The sequence below is a fragment of the Stigmatopora nigra genome, chromosome 3 (assembly GCF_051989575.1).
Source record: "Stigmatopora nigra isolate UIUO_SnigA chromosome 3, RoL_Snig_1.1, whole genome shotgun sequence".
Taxonomy (NCBI): Eukaryota; Metazoa; Chordata; class Actinopteri; order Syngnathiformes; family Syngnathidae; genus Stigmatopora; species Stigmatopora nigra.
The window spans coordinates 7,716,091-7,733,543 of NC_135510.1; the positions used below are offsets into that span (position 1 = coordinate 7,716,091).

Genomic DNA, 17,453 nt, shown 5'->3' on the forward strand with positions numbered 1-17,453 from the left:
TAATCATTATGTTATTTTGAATTTTCTTTTTTATATTTAGTTTTTTATTGATAGATATAATGTTATTAGGGTAGCCTGTTGGACAAATGTTAATTGAATTGAAACACAATGAATAACAAAATAAATAATCAATAAATAAGTAATAAATAAGTAGTCAACATAATAAATATGTAGTATAGTAAACGTAAGTACATGAATTTTCAAAAAAGGGTGCTTCTACAAAATTAAAAAATCCAAAGCAGATGGCTCTGAAGAAGAGCCAAATGTTTACACTTCCTCACAGCAATTAAACAAAATTGAAAACATTTCAGTACTATCACATTATGAGAGATAATCGCTTCAACATTCAATTTAAGTTGCGTTATAAAAAACTAAGGCTGTTGCGACTGCACAAATCCCATTATGTACAAACAGACATATTTACAATTTCAATAAAAATACTACTTCAGTTTAGAAGAATAAAAAGCTATTTAACCAAACATTAAATTAAAATCTATCTCACGGAAACTACTATATTTTACATCACTAAATGTTAAATAAAAGGATCTAGAGAGGAAATTGTTTGAATGGTAGTCCTTCCTCACTGTGTACGAAAACAAAGTCTTCCCATTATAACAGTATTATGGACATATTGAAGAGTAACAATGAATTTTACATTAAACCACCAGAGCACAAGCACCATTTAAACCCCAGTGCCAACGGGTAGGCTTGCACTATTATCCCTGTACCCTTGCTCGCGATGGAATTTACACAAACTGAGAACAGCGTTTAAGCACCTTAAAGTTCAGATACGTATGCCATTCAAAGTTCTTTACAATGTCGCATTGTTAGTTGGAGAAAGGGCCGAAGCTAGCATGTGAAACAGAAAAGGAATCACATGCTCTATCACATGTAAACCCAACAGAAATAATAGTTGTGACTCACAAACACAAGCTAAACATAATAATGCCAAAAATTGAGAACGATTTGTTAATATTTGTAACATTACTGTTTAACGTGCACCTGATTAACAAGTTTTACTGCCATTTTCTATGTTGCTTTATATTCGAAGCCTAGGTATTAGTTTTGTGCTAATATTGACTGATATTTCAAACTATCGGGAAGTATTTATTGCCTAAAATCCAAACTGGCGGTAGTAGTTTATTTATTATTGGCCCTATTTAGTTGTATTTAAGTACCACATTTTGTAGGACTATTATGTATTCATATTATTACAAAATTCATTGTCAGTCTCATTTTTATCTAACAGAAAAATCAGGTATTTAAACAAGGGTGTGTAGACTTTTTACTATTAACTGTAGTAAATCAATTAAACAGTCTAACAATCGTACTGAAAACTACATGAACTAGTGAAGCTTGAGGGAAAATATGTAGATTTTATTTTCCAAATTTGTAGTCATTAAATTCAAGTGATCATTTACAACATGTGCTTTCTATTTTCTGGATAGGCATTCATATGCAAAAAAAAATGTATACTACACAACCATACTGTAAAACTACATTGCATTAAAACAGTCATTTAAATGAAAACCTTTGCATCGTTAACTAAAGGAACCATCATAGAGAAGCAATATAACAATTCAGAATGTTTATTTATGTACAAATATGTGTATGACAAGGGGTGTCAAATGCTAATTAAATTTCCTGATGCATTTCAAATGAGATGCCATAACCAGAAACTTGGAGCAACCAAGCATAAAGCCAAGCAGTCTATTTTCAGTGCTGTTGTAGCCGAATTTCTCCCTGTGCACACAAAAAAAAACCAAACAAACATTCTCGAGTGCTGGCTTTACGCCATAAAAATCACAAGCGTTGCATAGAAGTGCACATTACTCTATTAATTAAAGGAAATTGGATTATGAAAATAGCCTTGGTCCAACCAATTCAATTAGTTTCTATCACTATTGTTGTATGAGTGCATACCTCTCCTCTCAAGCAGTACGTCTCCTTCGTACCGAGCGAGTCCGAGGGCGTGTCTTTGCTCATTGTCCAACGTGGTCCACTGGTCCTCGGTAACGGCCCACGCCTGCTCAGCAGTCAGCCAAGACAACTTAACGGCACTGAACACCACCTGGCAGGTCATTGTCATTTTTAGCAATACTACCAGAGAAGGCAGACTGTTTTTGTTGGAGTCTTTTCATCTTTGTTGTTTTTTGTACATATTTGTGCATTTAGAATGTTCAAAAGTGTGATGTGCTTTTTTAGAAAAAAGTTCTGTTGAAAATTAAATACTTTGGAGTTGTATGGGTTGGTGTTTGTAACAATATTTAGAGACACAAACTCTTAGCAAATCAAAATGTTTATATTTTGTCTACTGTATCTTATGAACAATAGAATTAAAATGATTCCAAATGAGAAATAATATGCTTAAATATGCATTCAAGCTTGTGTTCAACCTTAGTCCTCCTTTCTACGAACCCTGCTGTTTTTTTTGTTATCAGAAGTGAATAGCTTCACTAGCCTTTTTCTCTTAGAGAATATTTTTGTATCAGAAAATGCTCGAGTCTTGAAAGAAACTATACACACAAGACGTTTTGCTATGGAATCAAAGGCGAAGGAACGTACTGCCATCTTTTTGGGTGACAGCAAGCCGATTGCCTCACTGGTGAGTCCTTCTACTTGTTCTTGTGTCAGAGCTGACAAAACAATGTCTCCCAGGCCCGCTGCGAATACAGAAAGTTCACAAACACAGTGGTTAGATCACCAATGTACCTCAAAATAGAGAAACTTTTCCAGTCCCACTCTCAAACCCAGAGGACATTTTATCTTTAATTGTTCCAATCCATCAAGAATTGTCCTTCCTCACTGTGGATGAGAGACTATAAAAGGTTGGCAAGGAAAAGATCCTTTGGGACAATACATTTGTCTGTACCTGCCAGTGTCCCAATTTCAGTAAAAACTTCAGGTCCCCAAGCACTGACTGGACCAAAGGCCTCGGATCTGGACAAACGACTTGTCAAAGTCTCCATCTGTTGTTCTGTGCATGGCAAGGACATCTCCCGAAGGAACCGGACCGCCACGCTGCCTCGGGAAGAAAAGTTCCCCCGTTTACTCCTCGAAACAAAATATTCACACACTACTCTTTTTGTGTTGGCATCGTCTTTTTAGTTACTCTACATCTATTTGTTGATGCGTTGTTGTGTTAATTGAAGAACTCCTAAATGGCCTTACTCTTCTAATTCACAAATTCTTCCATAAAATGGTTCTATTTGTGCAGCATGAAGGCAGAAGTGATTTTTTTGTCCGATCTATTTGGTTTGTAGTTAGTCTGTTTCCATGAAAGTTTGTGACTAGGTGTTAACTCTATGTTTTTGTGTACATTGTATTGAAAACATGAATGGTAACATTTGAATGTCAAGATTTATTTTATAATTAAAATATTTGGCATAAATACAGTCTTGGGATTGCGGGTTGAAATGTTAACATTATGTACTAATGTTTGTTTTTTCACAAAAGTATAAGCTGATTGGCTGGCTTTTATTGCTGATCAAGAGGACAAACGTAAATATGAAAAGTATAAGAAAAACATTTTTGTCACATTCTAATCATGTACATGTTAGAGGGTTGCATAGGGTAGCGTGAGATACTAAATCAAGGCTAACTTATTAATAAAAGAAAATGTGGAAAAAATAGAAGCAAAGACACATTTGATTTATCCCTTACATGACTTCAAATGGAAAGAGTGTAAAATGGCCCACAGACACAGTTCAATTGACTCACCTGAGGTTGTAAGCATCCAATCTTTTCATCTCTAATGGATATAAACCACAAATCAGATACCCAAATGTCGCCAGATCAATGGCGGAGAGCTGCTCGATTTTCAAGTTGCCCCTCTGCATCACCCCCAGAATGACCGTTCTCATCTAAAAAGTCAAAAGGAGTGATTGGCACATGGAAGTGTTTTCAAGTCGACATGCATCAAATTCACATTTGAATTGAATGGACCTTCTTTGTGCTCCAGAGTGACAGTGTCCCCAGATGGGCCAACGCAGCCACATCACTTAGCGAGCTGTCATGCAGTTCTCTGACTGTCATCTCAGTCACCAGAGAACCAAGAGTCAGCACGTCATCTGTTCTGAGCTCCCTCACCGGATGGAACCCCTGTGGTGGACGTGAGACTGATAAGGACATTGAAAGTATCCTTGGTATCCGTTCACTATGACGCTGAGTAAATCACTTGACACTTTTTGAGGTTAACAGGAAAAATGTCATTAGATCCTATACAAAAATTTAGCTTTAATAATAAGGTACTTTATTTTGTTAAAAAGCAATATTGTAGTTGGCTTCTTTTGGGGGTCATTATTTGCCAACTAGTAGTACAACTATGAATCAATGAATTGATACTAATCAGTGATACAATGAATTAACAGGCGTTTTGAAAGTATTAATTGTCATGGACAATATTTTTTTTAGCTTCACAATAGGAAATTATGTTTTATTTTTCTACTTGTGTTTGTTAATTAAAAAGTGGAAATGTGAATATCTATTTTAATCTTAATGTTAGTTTGACATTTTTATTTTAAAAAGGGGGAAAAAAACAGTAACTTTTCTCTGATCTTTGTACTATGTATTTTATTAAAGATTAGGGGAATTGTGTTTGCAAGAAACATGAAGTCAAAGCAAGTGATTTAATTTATCAAACCTCACAAAATGATGTTGTGGGCCAGATCTGATCCCCAAACCTTAAGTTTGAAGCTGTACCGAAGAAGACGCTTACATTTCAATCATTCCTGAAACCTGGTTCACTGACCTGCCTCAGTCTGCCCCATAGCACCCGTCGCTGCTCAGAGCTTAGCGACATATCCTGACCAAAGACTTCCACACACTCTGTCAAGTCGACTTGTGACATACGGCTCAACTGAGATGATGCCCAAGCAGAAGGGAATGTACCTCTGATATCCGCACAGCTTGGAACTATAACATAGTTTTCCATATGATTCATGGTCAATTATACATATAGTTCATTAAAAAGACAGAAAATACACAGTGAACCTTTTGCACCACTGTCTTGAACCTTTACAATCCTTCTCATGAGGCTATGGGTTCTCTCTTTTTGCTGATGTTGGTCCATACGCCACTTCAAACAGACTTCCCCAGTGGCGCTCTTCTCCCAGCGTTTCTGATCCACAAGAACCTGTTCCACTGTGTCTTTATTCAACACTTTCTAAACAGGGAGGGGGGGGGGGGTATCTTGCTTTAGACAGCCGTGTGATGAAATTTAATAAGTTTCTCAACAGGGTCCTGGGGCTCACCAGTGGGATGGAGTTCATCTGTTTTGTTGAAAGGGAAAACAACAGCCTTCCCAAATGTTCAATGTCTCCAACTTGCCACTTAGATGGCTCCCTAGAAAATTAGACATGTTTTGTTAACTGTCATAGTAACCCTTTTTCATATGGTACTCATCAAACTCACTAGCTACCATTGACACCACTAGATGTCCAAAATCATTTGAGTCATTGTGGGCGAGTGGGTAGGACGTACGCCTCATAGTTCTGTGATCGAGGGTTCAATCCCCGGTGGGTTCTGAGCATCCTGTGAGAAGTTTGCACGTTCTCCCGGTTTGTGTGGGTTTTCTCCGGGTACTCCAGTTTCCTCCCACATCCCAAATAAACATACATGGCAGAGTGGTTGAACACTCTAAATGGACTCTAGGTATGATTGTAAGCATGAAGGGTTGTCTGTCTTCTTGTGCCATGTGATTGGCTGGCCACTAATTTAGGGTGTAACCTGCCTGCTGCCTATACTTGGTGGGGTAGGCTACAGCACCCCCACAACCTTTTTAAGGATAAGCCATAAGCTAGATGAATGAATGAAACATGGGCACTCAGAGCCAGTCCTCATAGTTTGAATGAATTGGACGTCCATTTGTGTCAATGGCTGGCAGGAAGGTAAATACTGGGCCGATTAAAAAAAACATACATTTCAAAATCTATTGAAAATCTAGAGTATTTTTTGTATTTTTCTGAATTGTTTTTATTTTATTACTTGGATTATTGGAATGAGTGTAACTATCTTAAAAGTATTGCTGTACTATATCATGTAATTAAAGGCTGATTACCCCATGAAGTCTTTCTGTGTAAGCAGGGCACTGATATCGGGCAAGGCTTCTTTAGGAAAACAGAAGCTCCTCATTTCCTCCAATCGCAAAGCCAAAGCACCTCTGTCGACCAAGGCCAAACTGTCTCTATCCAAAAAAGGCAGAAGGGGGCCCAGCAAGTCCAGAATGGGACCATCAATCACACCCACATTATGCAAAGAGAACCCCTGCAGAGTGCCACATTCGGTTATTATTTACATTTATTGTAAAATTTGCAATCCTAAATCTTCTCAACACTCATAAATACTTTCAAATTTAATGCATGTCGCTGGTTCAAAATATCATATAACCATCATTTTTTCAAAAGAATAAATATTTTATACTGCACCTATAATTGTCTCCCATACATCAAAAGTAGCCCTGACCCCCATTATGGATACATCTGTACAATCTTAGTCGAGCCAATAGTAGAATTGATTCAAAAACTGTACTATTACAAAGATAATGATGCTTGAATGAAGGGTTATAAATAATATTACCAATTCCCTTAAAGCCTTTTCGGCCATGTTTGACTGCTTGTAATATGGCAGCTGGAGGAAATCAGCTAAGTGTGACTGAACATGGTCGAGAATAGCCCTGAGGGATGTATTGGAAAGGTCTTCCATCATTGTCACGCTGAGAAAGAGAAAAAGACAGAGAGCAGAGCAGAAGTATGTTTTTGTTGTTGTTTTTTTCTACTGGAAATCATTGACAAAAGGTTTGCATTCATATACTACAAAAGGAGATACTTGCGGTAAAGTAGCAGAAAGGCGAGGGCTTAAAGCGTTGGCATCAAGGTTAGAATTTCTCCGCACTTCCTCTACGATACATTTCCGCTGATTATGCAACACACACATAAAAGTAAGCACGTAAAGACATTTTTTTTGAGATACTGGCTTGCAAATCTAAAGGTAATTGACTTAGAAATGGTCATAAGTCAACATTTTTTGGTGCATTAATTTCTCACCAGTGCAGGTCTCATGTTTTTTGGCAGCATAGTCACAAAGTTAAGCAACTCTGTAAAATTGGTGTCATTGCTCCAAAGTCTTAAAAACTCACAGGTCATTCCAGCCGCAACTTGGCCAAGTTCCCTATGAGCACACAAATTTGTTAACATCTGGATGCATAAGCGCATTTTAGCATTAAGACCAGGAGTCAACAACAAGAGGGACATTTTTTTGCCCAAAATAGCTACGGAGTGTGATTTAAACTCACTGGGTGTTTTCATCCTTATGCTCTGAATTTACATTAGTTTTAACTAGTAGGCGTCCAATACAGTTGACCTGGGAGAGCCGACAGCAAATGAATATTCGTCCATTCGCAGCCGGCGCTCCAAATTCAAAAGAATTGGATGTCTACTCCCGCGGTAACACGCTAGACTTACCTCATCATCTTGCTGGTGAGATTTTTAGAGTTGTGCATCCACTTGAACACAACTTGAGCCTGTCCAGACAAAAAAAAATGGAATTCAACGTGAATTAGTAGAAATAATTTGAAAAAAACATGAACTACTACCCGAGTTTAAAGATAGGGATTTTTTTAATTGCTGATCCCCATGTGCACCTTCAAATATTGCATGTAATTAATTCCGCTATGGCTTGAACCCATTTAAAAATAAAATTTACAGTATGATTAGGGTCAATAATCAGAGTGAATTTGTGTTTACTTTAATTGAAAAAAATTCATTTCATTAATTTATCAAAGTATTTATTCACTTAAAACACTATGTAACATAATATGTAAAATGCAATGATTATCATTATTTATAAGCTTTATACTATAATTAAGACAGGTCCACACATATGTGAACATCACATCTGGGGTCATGCAGCCCACATTTGTATATGTTGATATTATGGCCTGTCTGTGTATTTGTATTTAGCAAAAATAGTCACCTGTTTTATAGAGGGTTACAAAGATGAATATTTCACGATTAACATAAACTGCACTTGAAAATACATTAATATTTCATCAACACAATGTTCCCATTTGTTACAAAACATGATGGAAATACATATAGACATGCACTTATACTGTACTATGTGTATAATATAGTAGGTTAACTCCACTTTTGATTTAAAAGATCTCCTGCGGCTGATCGGCCTTCCTTCATGTTGGAAGCAATTTAATAGACGGCAGGCTGTGACAAAAGCCCTTTCATGTAGCTATTATTAATTTATAGGACATTCCTTTGCCCTGTTATGTCAGAACCAAGCTAATTAGCGTGATGAAGGCTGGCACGCATGGTGCATTAATATTCTGAAGAGCTCATCTCAAGCATGTCCAATGATTTAGTAGATTAGATTAGATTAGGTTAGAGAAATTTTACTGTAACAGTAGCAAGAGGGTGAGAATACAGACACGGGAAAATACATCTAACAAGTAAATAAATAGGTAATAAATAAGTTAAAAATAATAAATAAGTGCATTTATGAAATATGTATATATATATAACTACATACACATAGATGCACATGTATACATACGGTTGGTCTTAACAGCCATTTATTTGTTAAAGAGCCTGACAGCTGATGGGAGAGACGCGATGATGATTAACTGGCTTCTGACTTCTACTGGCTATTTCTTCATTCCTGTTCCTTCCTGACAACCTATTATTGTTACATTAGTGGGGTAAAAAAAATGCATGCACACCTGCTGGGGCAACCAGTTGATGTCTCCATATAAACGCATGTCACCCGGGAGGCCTACCCCCTGTAGGGCCTCACTCAACTTCCTCAGTGGGATCAATGGCAAGAGGCAGTTCACATCCTGAGTGACATTGAGGGAGTCTTTGTGTAAAGCCTGCTGATTGATAAGGTCATTGTTATTTTTTCAATTCTATATGTAGTACTTCCACCAGAGACGGACTCATGCTTAAAAATCTGATGACAAAGTAAAAGTCATGATCGTTCACTGCCGTTAACAGCAAGAGACGTCAAATCCAATTTTACCCAGGTTTCAAATTGTTCGCTGACTGCCGGATCTCCTAATCTAAGTGGACTTGACGTCTATCGCTGTCAACGGAAGCTAATGAGGTTCGTTACAGTGTTGGAGATCTATTACAATATAACTAGTAACTCCATCACCTCTTGCATCGCATGGTACAGCATTGCTTTATGGCCAGGCTTGAGCTCTGTCAGCACACCATCCCAACACTGACAGCGAGCAGTTTGACTGATCTCAGACCAGCGTAGACCTCTGAGCACAAGTGGGGATAGCCCAGAGTGTAACGGCTTCAGTCTGCACAATATTTCCAAGGTGAGCTGCCAGAAGGAGGTGAAAGTTAGGCTACCCATACGTAGCAAATAGTTTGACCAATTTTTACTTACATCAGTGTCTTTTGAAATCTTGGACAATATTTGAAAAGCCTGGAAATATAGAAAACAAAGATGAATGTGAGCCATTGAGGGCTAGAGGAAGAAATATTACAACGAGACATATCTTGCATATCAGATGCATACTGGTTCAAATAACGTCTCAGTTTCAAGTTGGACAATAAATGAACCAGCGCCTTTCTGACCTGCGCTGGAGAACATTGTCCCATTCCTGTTTGGGAGAAGAGATCTACGAGCCGCTGTGATGGAAGTGAGAGTAAGAATGAGGCTCCTAACTGCGGCAGGAGTGCGCTGAGGTCTTTCAACTCTGCTGCAGCCATGTGGCTGGCGTTTGATGCCTGCATTGCTGGGATCAACCAGGATGATAGCTGTCCAGGAAGAACAGTTAGCCAGACACAAAAAGAAAATGATTGTGATATGAACGTAAGCCTCTCACCCTGCCACTAGAGCTGATAAAGCCCTTGGACACACATTCAATCAGCTGCTTCTGAAGAGCGGGTGAAATGGCTGGGTTCAGAAGGAATGGATGCAGGTCAAGTGGATCCAAGTAACATGCAAGGGCACCGAGCCTGCAGAGAATAATTGGAGCAATTGGAGCATCTTTCATTATCATCTTCGTTAGGCCCAGATCTGTTACTAATGTATCACACTGATGCAGTAGTAAAGATGATTTGTACACGATTGTGGCACTAATACTGATTAGGGTGGTTACTATACAGCAGGATAGATTGATTGAACACAATCGAGTGGAAATTGATTCAATTTAAACACAATGATTGACATTGTTATGTTTTTCAGCAACAATATTGTTAAAAACATCCAAATTTCTCTGTATTTTGGATGACTTTAGATTAAATCTAACTGATCGTCATATTAAACCGACCAATCGAATCGTAACAGACTGCGATGTCGGCAAATCGTAGTCGTGATTGAACTCTCTCACCTCAATACATCATCAACGGTGACCACGTTATTTTTATTGAAAATAGTCCGAACAACGTGGCGTCCTCTCACACCATCCAGGCTGCTGTTGCCAAGCAACTCCATCAAAGGCGTAAGCTAAATAGCAAAGAGTCCTTCATTACTTTGCACCCTCATTTTTTCATGTGAATAGAAGCTGTTCACTTTAAAGCTTTAAAATTGCTACAACCTGTTGCGAGGTCAGCTGCTGAAAATGACGGACGGGCAGGTAAGGCAGTAACGGAAGGATAGAGCTGAGGAAGTATATTGGCCAGGTGGCCACATCGCCCAACTCACTGGACAGTAAGAGTCTTTTCATGAAGGCCTTTTTCTGTGGCGACTTCATCTCCGAGCTGTGGTTCCGAATGGCAGCCAACCTTTAAAGAGAAGTTTTGCATCAGGACGCCACGGTCTAAATTTGATCCGTCGCTGGTCAGCGACTCACACGCTGTCATTCACAACGACGGAGGCCGGAAAGCTCATGATGTCGGAGACGGACATGAATGGAATGAACTGGGACAAGTCGACAAAGAGCTCTGGGGTTACTCGAGGGAATTTATGGATAAAAGCAGCAGCCATTGTTTCCATGGCCTGCAGCTCTTTTTGAGAAGCCTGACAAGATGAACAGGACAAAAACAGATGTCAGTTCCAACAGAGCATCTGGCATACATTCAAAATTGCCTGTGCAGATAACATGGCAACATCTGTTGTATATGACAAACACAAGCCAATGAGCGACCGTAGAAAAAAAGTTTTTTTAACCCTTTATAAAGCACTCATTGCCTCCCATTGACGCTCATAGACATTAAATCCATTTTGACTGGGACAGTCATTTTGGGCCTTGTGGATCACACCTGTATAACAAATGTTAAACAATGTGGCCCACATGACCCGAAATATGTCCACCTATGCCTCCTTTTTATTATTTTATATACTAATTATATAAAAAAATCACTGTTTTTTAAGGAGAAATCAGGACTTTGAATATTGCGCGTGTGTAACAGACTCGGTCCGACAAACCCGTCTGGTTTCGACTTGAATGCGATCCCAGCTTTGATGCATTCGGGACAAGAACCTCTTGACAGCGTCTTTCTCGGCAGACATTACAAGAGTTCGAAAGCTGTTTTCTGGCATCTGGAGGTATTCCTGCAGAACAGAATAATCAATCAAAATGTCCACCTCAGTGAGTACATTTTTAATTGGACCTGTACACCATTATTTGTACCTTCTGCTACCTAATAGAAAAGCATTTAATTCTGTTCTTTCTAGTGTGATAGATAAATAATCAATATTGGAGCAATTAGACGAAAAAGTTCTTGGTAATTAGTGTTTCTGCAAAGAACCTACTGTCCGTGGCCTCACTATACCTGCAACAGAACCCTGAGAGCAGATGAGTTGTTATCTTGCTCGATGAGGTCCCACAAGACAGGCTGATGAGCAAAAGCGCCATTGAGTTGTTAATTAAGGTTGCTAACTGAGATCGTGTGTAGTGTGTGACTTCTGTCTTACACTGAAACAACTGAGTAGATCCTCTTTGAGTGAAGCGTTCTGCTCGCGGCGTAGGAAGACTCCCACGGTGTGAAGGACGCTCGTGGAGGCCTCGGGCTCCATGGCGCTCCAGGATGCGTTGTCAAGGAGACTGGAAAGAAGGATGGCCTGACCCAAGCCTTGCCTGGCTTCTCCCTCCCCCTCATCCAGACCCGACGAGATACCCACCATGAAGTCCAGCACTCTCAACACGTATCCGAGAGTGACAAAAAACCATTGGTTCTCCCCTCCTTCTACCTGACACACACTCAGCTTGTGTAAGACATCCAGCAGCAGGGGTGCCGGGTTCACGCACAGTTGGGACGAGTCCAAATCATATTGAGCTGGGAGCATGTCGAAAAACTTCTGAAGTAAGCATTTGCCGTCTTCCGCCTTTTCTCTGAGCTCGGCACAAAAATCAAAGAGGCGAGGCATTGATTTAAGAAGCTGATAGTAAAGAGATGCATTCAGGCACATGTGCTCTCTCAGTCCATGCGTCTGCCCACACAATTCCAGCATTGTCACATTCAGGAACGTTTCCACGGCCCACGCCTCGTACTGGCAAGCCCCCCCGAGGCCATCCAAACGGGAGAGATTATATTGTCGGAGGCAATACGTTGCGGCCCAACTGCCTTCTGGGAAGGACCGCTGGGAATTTAAGGCTTCTCTCCCACACAGAGCTGAGATGAGGGCGGAAGTGTTGGGCAGGAAGCAACGGCGGAAAGCCCGGGCACTCAGCAACCCGCTGCCCATCTGAGCCCGACAACCTTCCTCGGGGGCCGGGCTTCCCGTCCCACCGCTCGATAGATCCACACACAGCTGCTTAATGCTGGTGTGATTAAACATATGGAAGTTGTGTGCCCTGGTAGCCTGTGAGTGGGGAAAGAATACTGTTATCATTTTGCTAAAAGGACCAAATGCATTTGCATCACTTCGCCCACACACTTTGCGTGTTGTTACCGTGCACACAAATGCCCCACGGCAACGCAACCAAAACATAGCAAACCTGCTCTACTAAAATTGCTATTTTTAGCAAGAAACCTTGATACAATATTCCCTGTATAGGCTGACTAAATGAAGCTCTCAAGTTGGTGTCAAAACAATACTCTATCAAATGTACTGAAGCTTTTTCCTGAAATAAATAGAAGAGTTTTGCTCAGTGAAGTAAAAAATCTATGACTGAAAAATAATTGAACAGAAGCACAAAAGTAAAAGGAACAATAACAAAAAATGAAAAGTAGGGAATTGATGAGCCACAACACCATCAAGTGGCTAAAGATGCAGTTCTCCAGTAAAAAGGTCATAAAATGATACTTTAGCAGTAATTTTGAATCATGCTGTTTAACACTTGTGCTAATTCGGTATTCTTCTGTTTTTTTTACACAACGTGCGCTTAAAGCTGCATAAAAAGAAAGTCTGCTCATGTGCTATATTGTTACCTAACTTGACATATTGCGCCTGTGCAATGCAGTGAAATTTCCAAAGTTACGGCATGCCTACGCTATAAACACAAATGTTGGTTCACAACATGGTGTCTATAAATCTTGCGATGCGGATTTAACCAAACACGGACCACGCAGTAAGTTCAGAGAGTGCCTAGATTTTCTTTTGATACGACTATGTTAATTACATACCTCCTGCTATCTTTGGAAAGACCATAAATTGTTCCGCCGGTCACTATACATCACTAGTATAGATTATACAATGAAAATGTAGTAACCCTTTAGGCATTTGCATTTTTTGCTTGTTTATTAATCCTTCCCCTTACATGTGAAACTTTTATTCAATCCCTGTTAAATCCCATTTTTTTCTTGGTCCCAATCCATCCACAGTACTTTGACTGGAATCATTAAATCAAGTGGTACTCACCGCATGTGACCTTTGCAGCCAGAAAGAAGAGTTGGCACAGACTGTGTTGTTGAATTCATGCGCAAAAAACTCACTGCACACGTGAACCCACAGAAGGTCATCCTCGGCCGCGGAAAGATACCAAGCTGCGTCAGAACACGTAGCGTGCAGGTCCAGAGCCATTTCAGCCCCTGCTGTACTCATTGAACCATTCTCCCATTCCAAAAGTTTGCAGTAGAGGAAAACGGTGAAGTTGGAGACACCACTCAGCTCTGGGATGGATTCATTGCACGCTGCCTCCAAAATTTCGGCCGTGGTCGCGTACTCCATTTCTTTCTGGAGGTCGCCATCACTACTCGGTTCTGACCGATAACGTTGATCGGGAAGGCCTTTAGAATTGATTTGACGGGATGGTGAGGATTCGGGAGTAGTTTGTTGAGACTTTTGTCCATCGTTGTGGGGGCAAGAGAGGAATGGCAGAGAAGTTGGGAGACCTTGGTTGTTAAGCCCCAAAGCTCGAGTGTTCCAAGTCACGTTGTTTTTGATACCCCTTTTTTTGCACAAACACAAAAAAAAAGCCATTAGAAATACTATCATCGGTTTTAACACACAGTTTGCTGCCAGTGGGAAATAAGGTGGTGTAGTGTGTCAATGATCTTACCATAAGATTAACCGTCTCAGGTCGCCTTAAGAGAGACATGAAAATAAATAGTGAGAGCGAGTTGGAAAAAGCAAGTAGATATCCACAACACACATGACCGTATCTGATGCAATATCCGCCAGAAAATCCCTCAAATCCCTGATATAATATTACTGATAAAAAAGGAAAGGGCAAAGAGATTAGCTAAATCCACATAAAATACTGGAAAGACCAACTTGACCTAAAGCGGTCGGAAATGCTTGTTTTTCATGAGATGAGGGATGTTTCAAAAATATAAAAACAATTTAAAAAGTGTTTAAAATAAAAATTAAAGTCCCAAGAAACAAAACCTGAGCTATGAGGTGAATTTGTCCAAAGGCCATACTTAGAACAGAAAACACTCACGTCTCATGTGGGCCGGATCATTTTAGATATAATGTTTAGATTTTTTTTTAATAAATGGTTTAAAATAACTGGATTAAAAGCTTTGAGTATTCCGTTCTTTCATAGATCTAAAACAATGGTTATTTGAGCTTTTTTTTTTATATTTTACAAAATTATTTTTGAACTAAAAACACAGAAAAAATGGATTAAAAATAACTATTATTGATTTAAAAGGGGGAAAATCAGGAAATGTAATATATATTCATACTCTTCATTTGAATTTTATCCTAAAACAGAAAGTCGGCAATCATGATTTACTTTCCCGGGCCGCACAAAATGATGTGGCGGGCCAGATTTGGCCCCTGGGCCGCCACTTTGACACATGTGCTCTGATCAGTAAATGTTTTAACAAGAATCAAAGAACTCAAGAAGATTGTGGGGGAGGATAATAGCTTCACTGACTTAAGATATCAATATTTATTGAAAATGATGCATTTCCTATTCAAAACTCCTACTCACCGACAGAGCATTGTCCCCTCGTAGTGGTCTGGGGCGCATCCACCGCCTGGCTGACGTCATCGAGCATGGCCCTAGTGACTTGTGACACTTTCTTTTTCAGGTTCCCGTAAACGGAACTGCCCACTCTGTGCAGAAGGCCCATTCTGAGCCTATCCAAATTCTGCACCAGGGCAAGATTTTTCTGTGCCAAGTTGTCCCCGCTTGAGCGCGTCAGCGCCTGCAGGAATAAGCTTCGCAAGGAATCTGGCTCATCCCGTGTTGCGCTTGAATCATCCCCAGAATTATTTTCCTGCCTACCCTTTTGCTTGGTGGCTTCGGGGGGCAAACTGAAGGGCTTAACGCGTCCGCTCGAGCCCTTCCTGTGTTGGCCATCTTCCCCCGCCGAGTGCAAACTGACCACGGGCCTCCAGCTGCGCGTTTCCATGAATCCGAGCAGGTGTTGAAGCCATCCGACGCCAAAGGGGCAGTCGGCGTGACCTTTCAGCGCGCAGATGAAGCCCTGCAAGCCGGCACTGGCCTGCCCATAAGTCCCGCTGATCAGCGCCTGAAAAGCGGCCTCCACGACGGCGCTCACTGTCCTCCAGTGCTGAGACAACAAAGTCAGAACTGGCTTGTGAGGCTGCCGTTGCATGAGGGTCGTCAGGCCCTGCAGGACCCCCAGAAGCCAGTCCCAGTGGGGGCTGCCCCTTAGAGACAGAAACCAGTCCTCGATTTGGATCCTGGGTCGGGGCGGGAGGCGACCGCTCCACTGGTTCTGTGCCGCGTTCCCTTCGGATTGGAGGAAAAAATAAAGCACCTTCTCCCAAAGCTGTTCATCGTCCAAATCAAAAGCCGCCGCCGCCTCCGGTCCGTTGCTCATATCATGGAAGTAGTGAGATATGTTGTAGAGGAAGCCAGAGAGGTGATGTCGGTCAAATGGTTGGTTTAGTGAAGCCAGGGACTTAGTAGGAAGTAGTCCACTCAGCGTTTGAAGGCCTCCCAGTATACTATTCATCCAAGGGTGCAAATATCCATTCTTGGTTGCTTCCTGAGAGCTCTCTTGTGGATCCCGATTGCCTTCTTTACTCAGTGTGGAGAACAGCTCCTGGAGAATGACATCCCGTGGTTGCTTTCCATCCCTTGCTGAATGGAAGCAATTCGGGGCAGAAAGACAACAATTTCAGTACATGCAGGTGGGGAAAAAAACCCCGTTGAGTTTTATCGATATTGTACTAACTTGTTTTCTCAGGCGAGCCTCGTCCGAGTAAAACCGCACAAATTAGGACGCTTGTAAGTCGAAGAGGAGTCATGCCTAACCCTTGTCGGCGGTCTTCAGATCATTCCTGGGAGATAGAGCGAATTGCTATTCATGATTACTGGGTTTTTTTCTCTTGATTTTGAAAAATAGCCCAATTCAATTTACTTTTGCTGATAGAATTGACCTGAGATGTAATGAAGATTAAAGCGCGAAGATTAAAGCTCGATAATAGGCTGCCACATCTGCTTACATTGCAGGGCATGGCTAATAAAGCACGTATTGTATCAGCACTTTAACTTTAATTGGGAGCTGCTATGTGATGCGCGCACCTCATATTGATGTTTAAGATGTTTAAAGTTGGTAGTGTCATCTTTATCCACAAAAGACTGAGCGCGGTTAACGACCCTCCCAAATTTGAATGATTAAATCGCCGACAGCTTGTGCACTCACAGCCAATAACCAGGCACTCTAAGGCGGTGAAACTATCCAAAGAGAAGTGGAATTTATGAGGCGGAAGCACGACTACAGAGTTAAGTGCGCATCACAACTGCGTCAAATAATCAAAACGATGGAACACTCAAGTTCCTGTTTAGTAGGGGAGGAGCATCTCATGCCAGGCTACAAATTGCATGAATGATGATTCGTTTTAGCCGCAATCATTCTACAATGCACAATCAATTACTCAATATTTTTTCTTCCTTTATTGTCCATGTTCTGGGAAATTTAAAAAACCTTAGATTTCACTTATTAACATTACAAACCCAAGCAGAAATTACATCAATATGACTAATGAGCTTTGGACATTTACAAGCACATTCATTTGCAAAAGTTGAATCCAGATGACTGGATTTTTTTTGTTAATATGTTTTCTCTTTCAACATAAAAAGGTTTCACACTCAAAGTTCACAATTTGATGCTGATACAAGA

At 40.5% G+C, this 17,453-nt stretch overlaps 1 protein-coding gene across 1 annotated transcript; it reads right to left on the reverse strand.

Annotated features, from left to right (window-relative positions):
• Positions 1-1,562: 1,562 nt before the first annotated feature.
• LOC144194358 (stereocilin) lies at positions 1,563-16,597 on the reverse strand. The gene is made up of 29 exons (XM_077713389.1): positions 16,506-16,597; positions 15,290-16,411; positions 14,408-14,432; positions 13,768-14,296; positions 11,881-12,768; positions 11,739-11,801; positions 11,392-11,517; positions 10,817-10,983; positions 10,562-10,748; positions 10,355-10,470; positions 9,848-9,980; positions 9,597-9,779; positions 9,406-9,444; positions 9,163-9,339; positions 8,729-8,878; positions 7,461-7,519; positions 7,044-7,167; positions 6,830-6,912; positions 6,577-6,712; positions 6,059-6,264; positions 5,253-5,343; positions 4,993-5,164; positions 4,751-4,914; positions 3,946-4,101; positions 3,721-3,863; positions 2,873-3,021; positions 2,566-2,663; positions 1,924-2,071; positions 1,563-1,743 (listed from the first exon to the last, which is right to left on the reverse strand). The coding sequence occupies exons 1-29, from the start codon at positions 16,576-16,578 to the stop codon at positions 1,655-1,657; spliced, it is 5,796 nt and encodes a 1,931-aa protein (XP_077569515.1). The 5' UTR covers positions 16,579-16,597; the 3' UTR covers positions 1,563-1,654.
• Between the last annotated feature and the right edge of the window lie 856 nt (positions 16,598-17,453).

What these genes read in the sequence shown, in the direction of transcription:
- LOC144194358 (XM_077713389.1), bottom strand. Translation starts at nt 16,578, where the DNA reads ATGACTCCTCTTCGACTTACAAGCGTCCTAATTTGTGCGGTTTTACTC. An exon ending in CTCTCAGGGTTCTGTTGCAG is followed by an intron (nt 11,518 to 11,738) that starts GTATAGTGAGGC and finishes TCTGTTCTGCAG; the next exon opens with GAATACCTCCAGATGCCAGA. An exon ending in TATGGGGCAGACTGAGGCAG is followed by an intron (nt 4,102 to 4,750) that starts GTCAGTGAACCA and finishes CGTCCACCACAG; the next exon opens with GGGTTCCATCCGGTGAGGGA.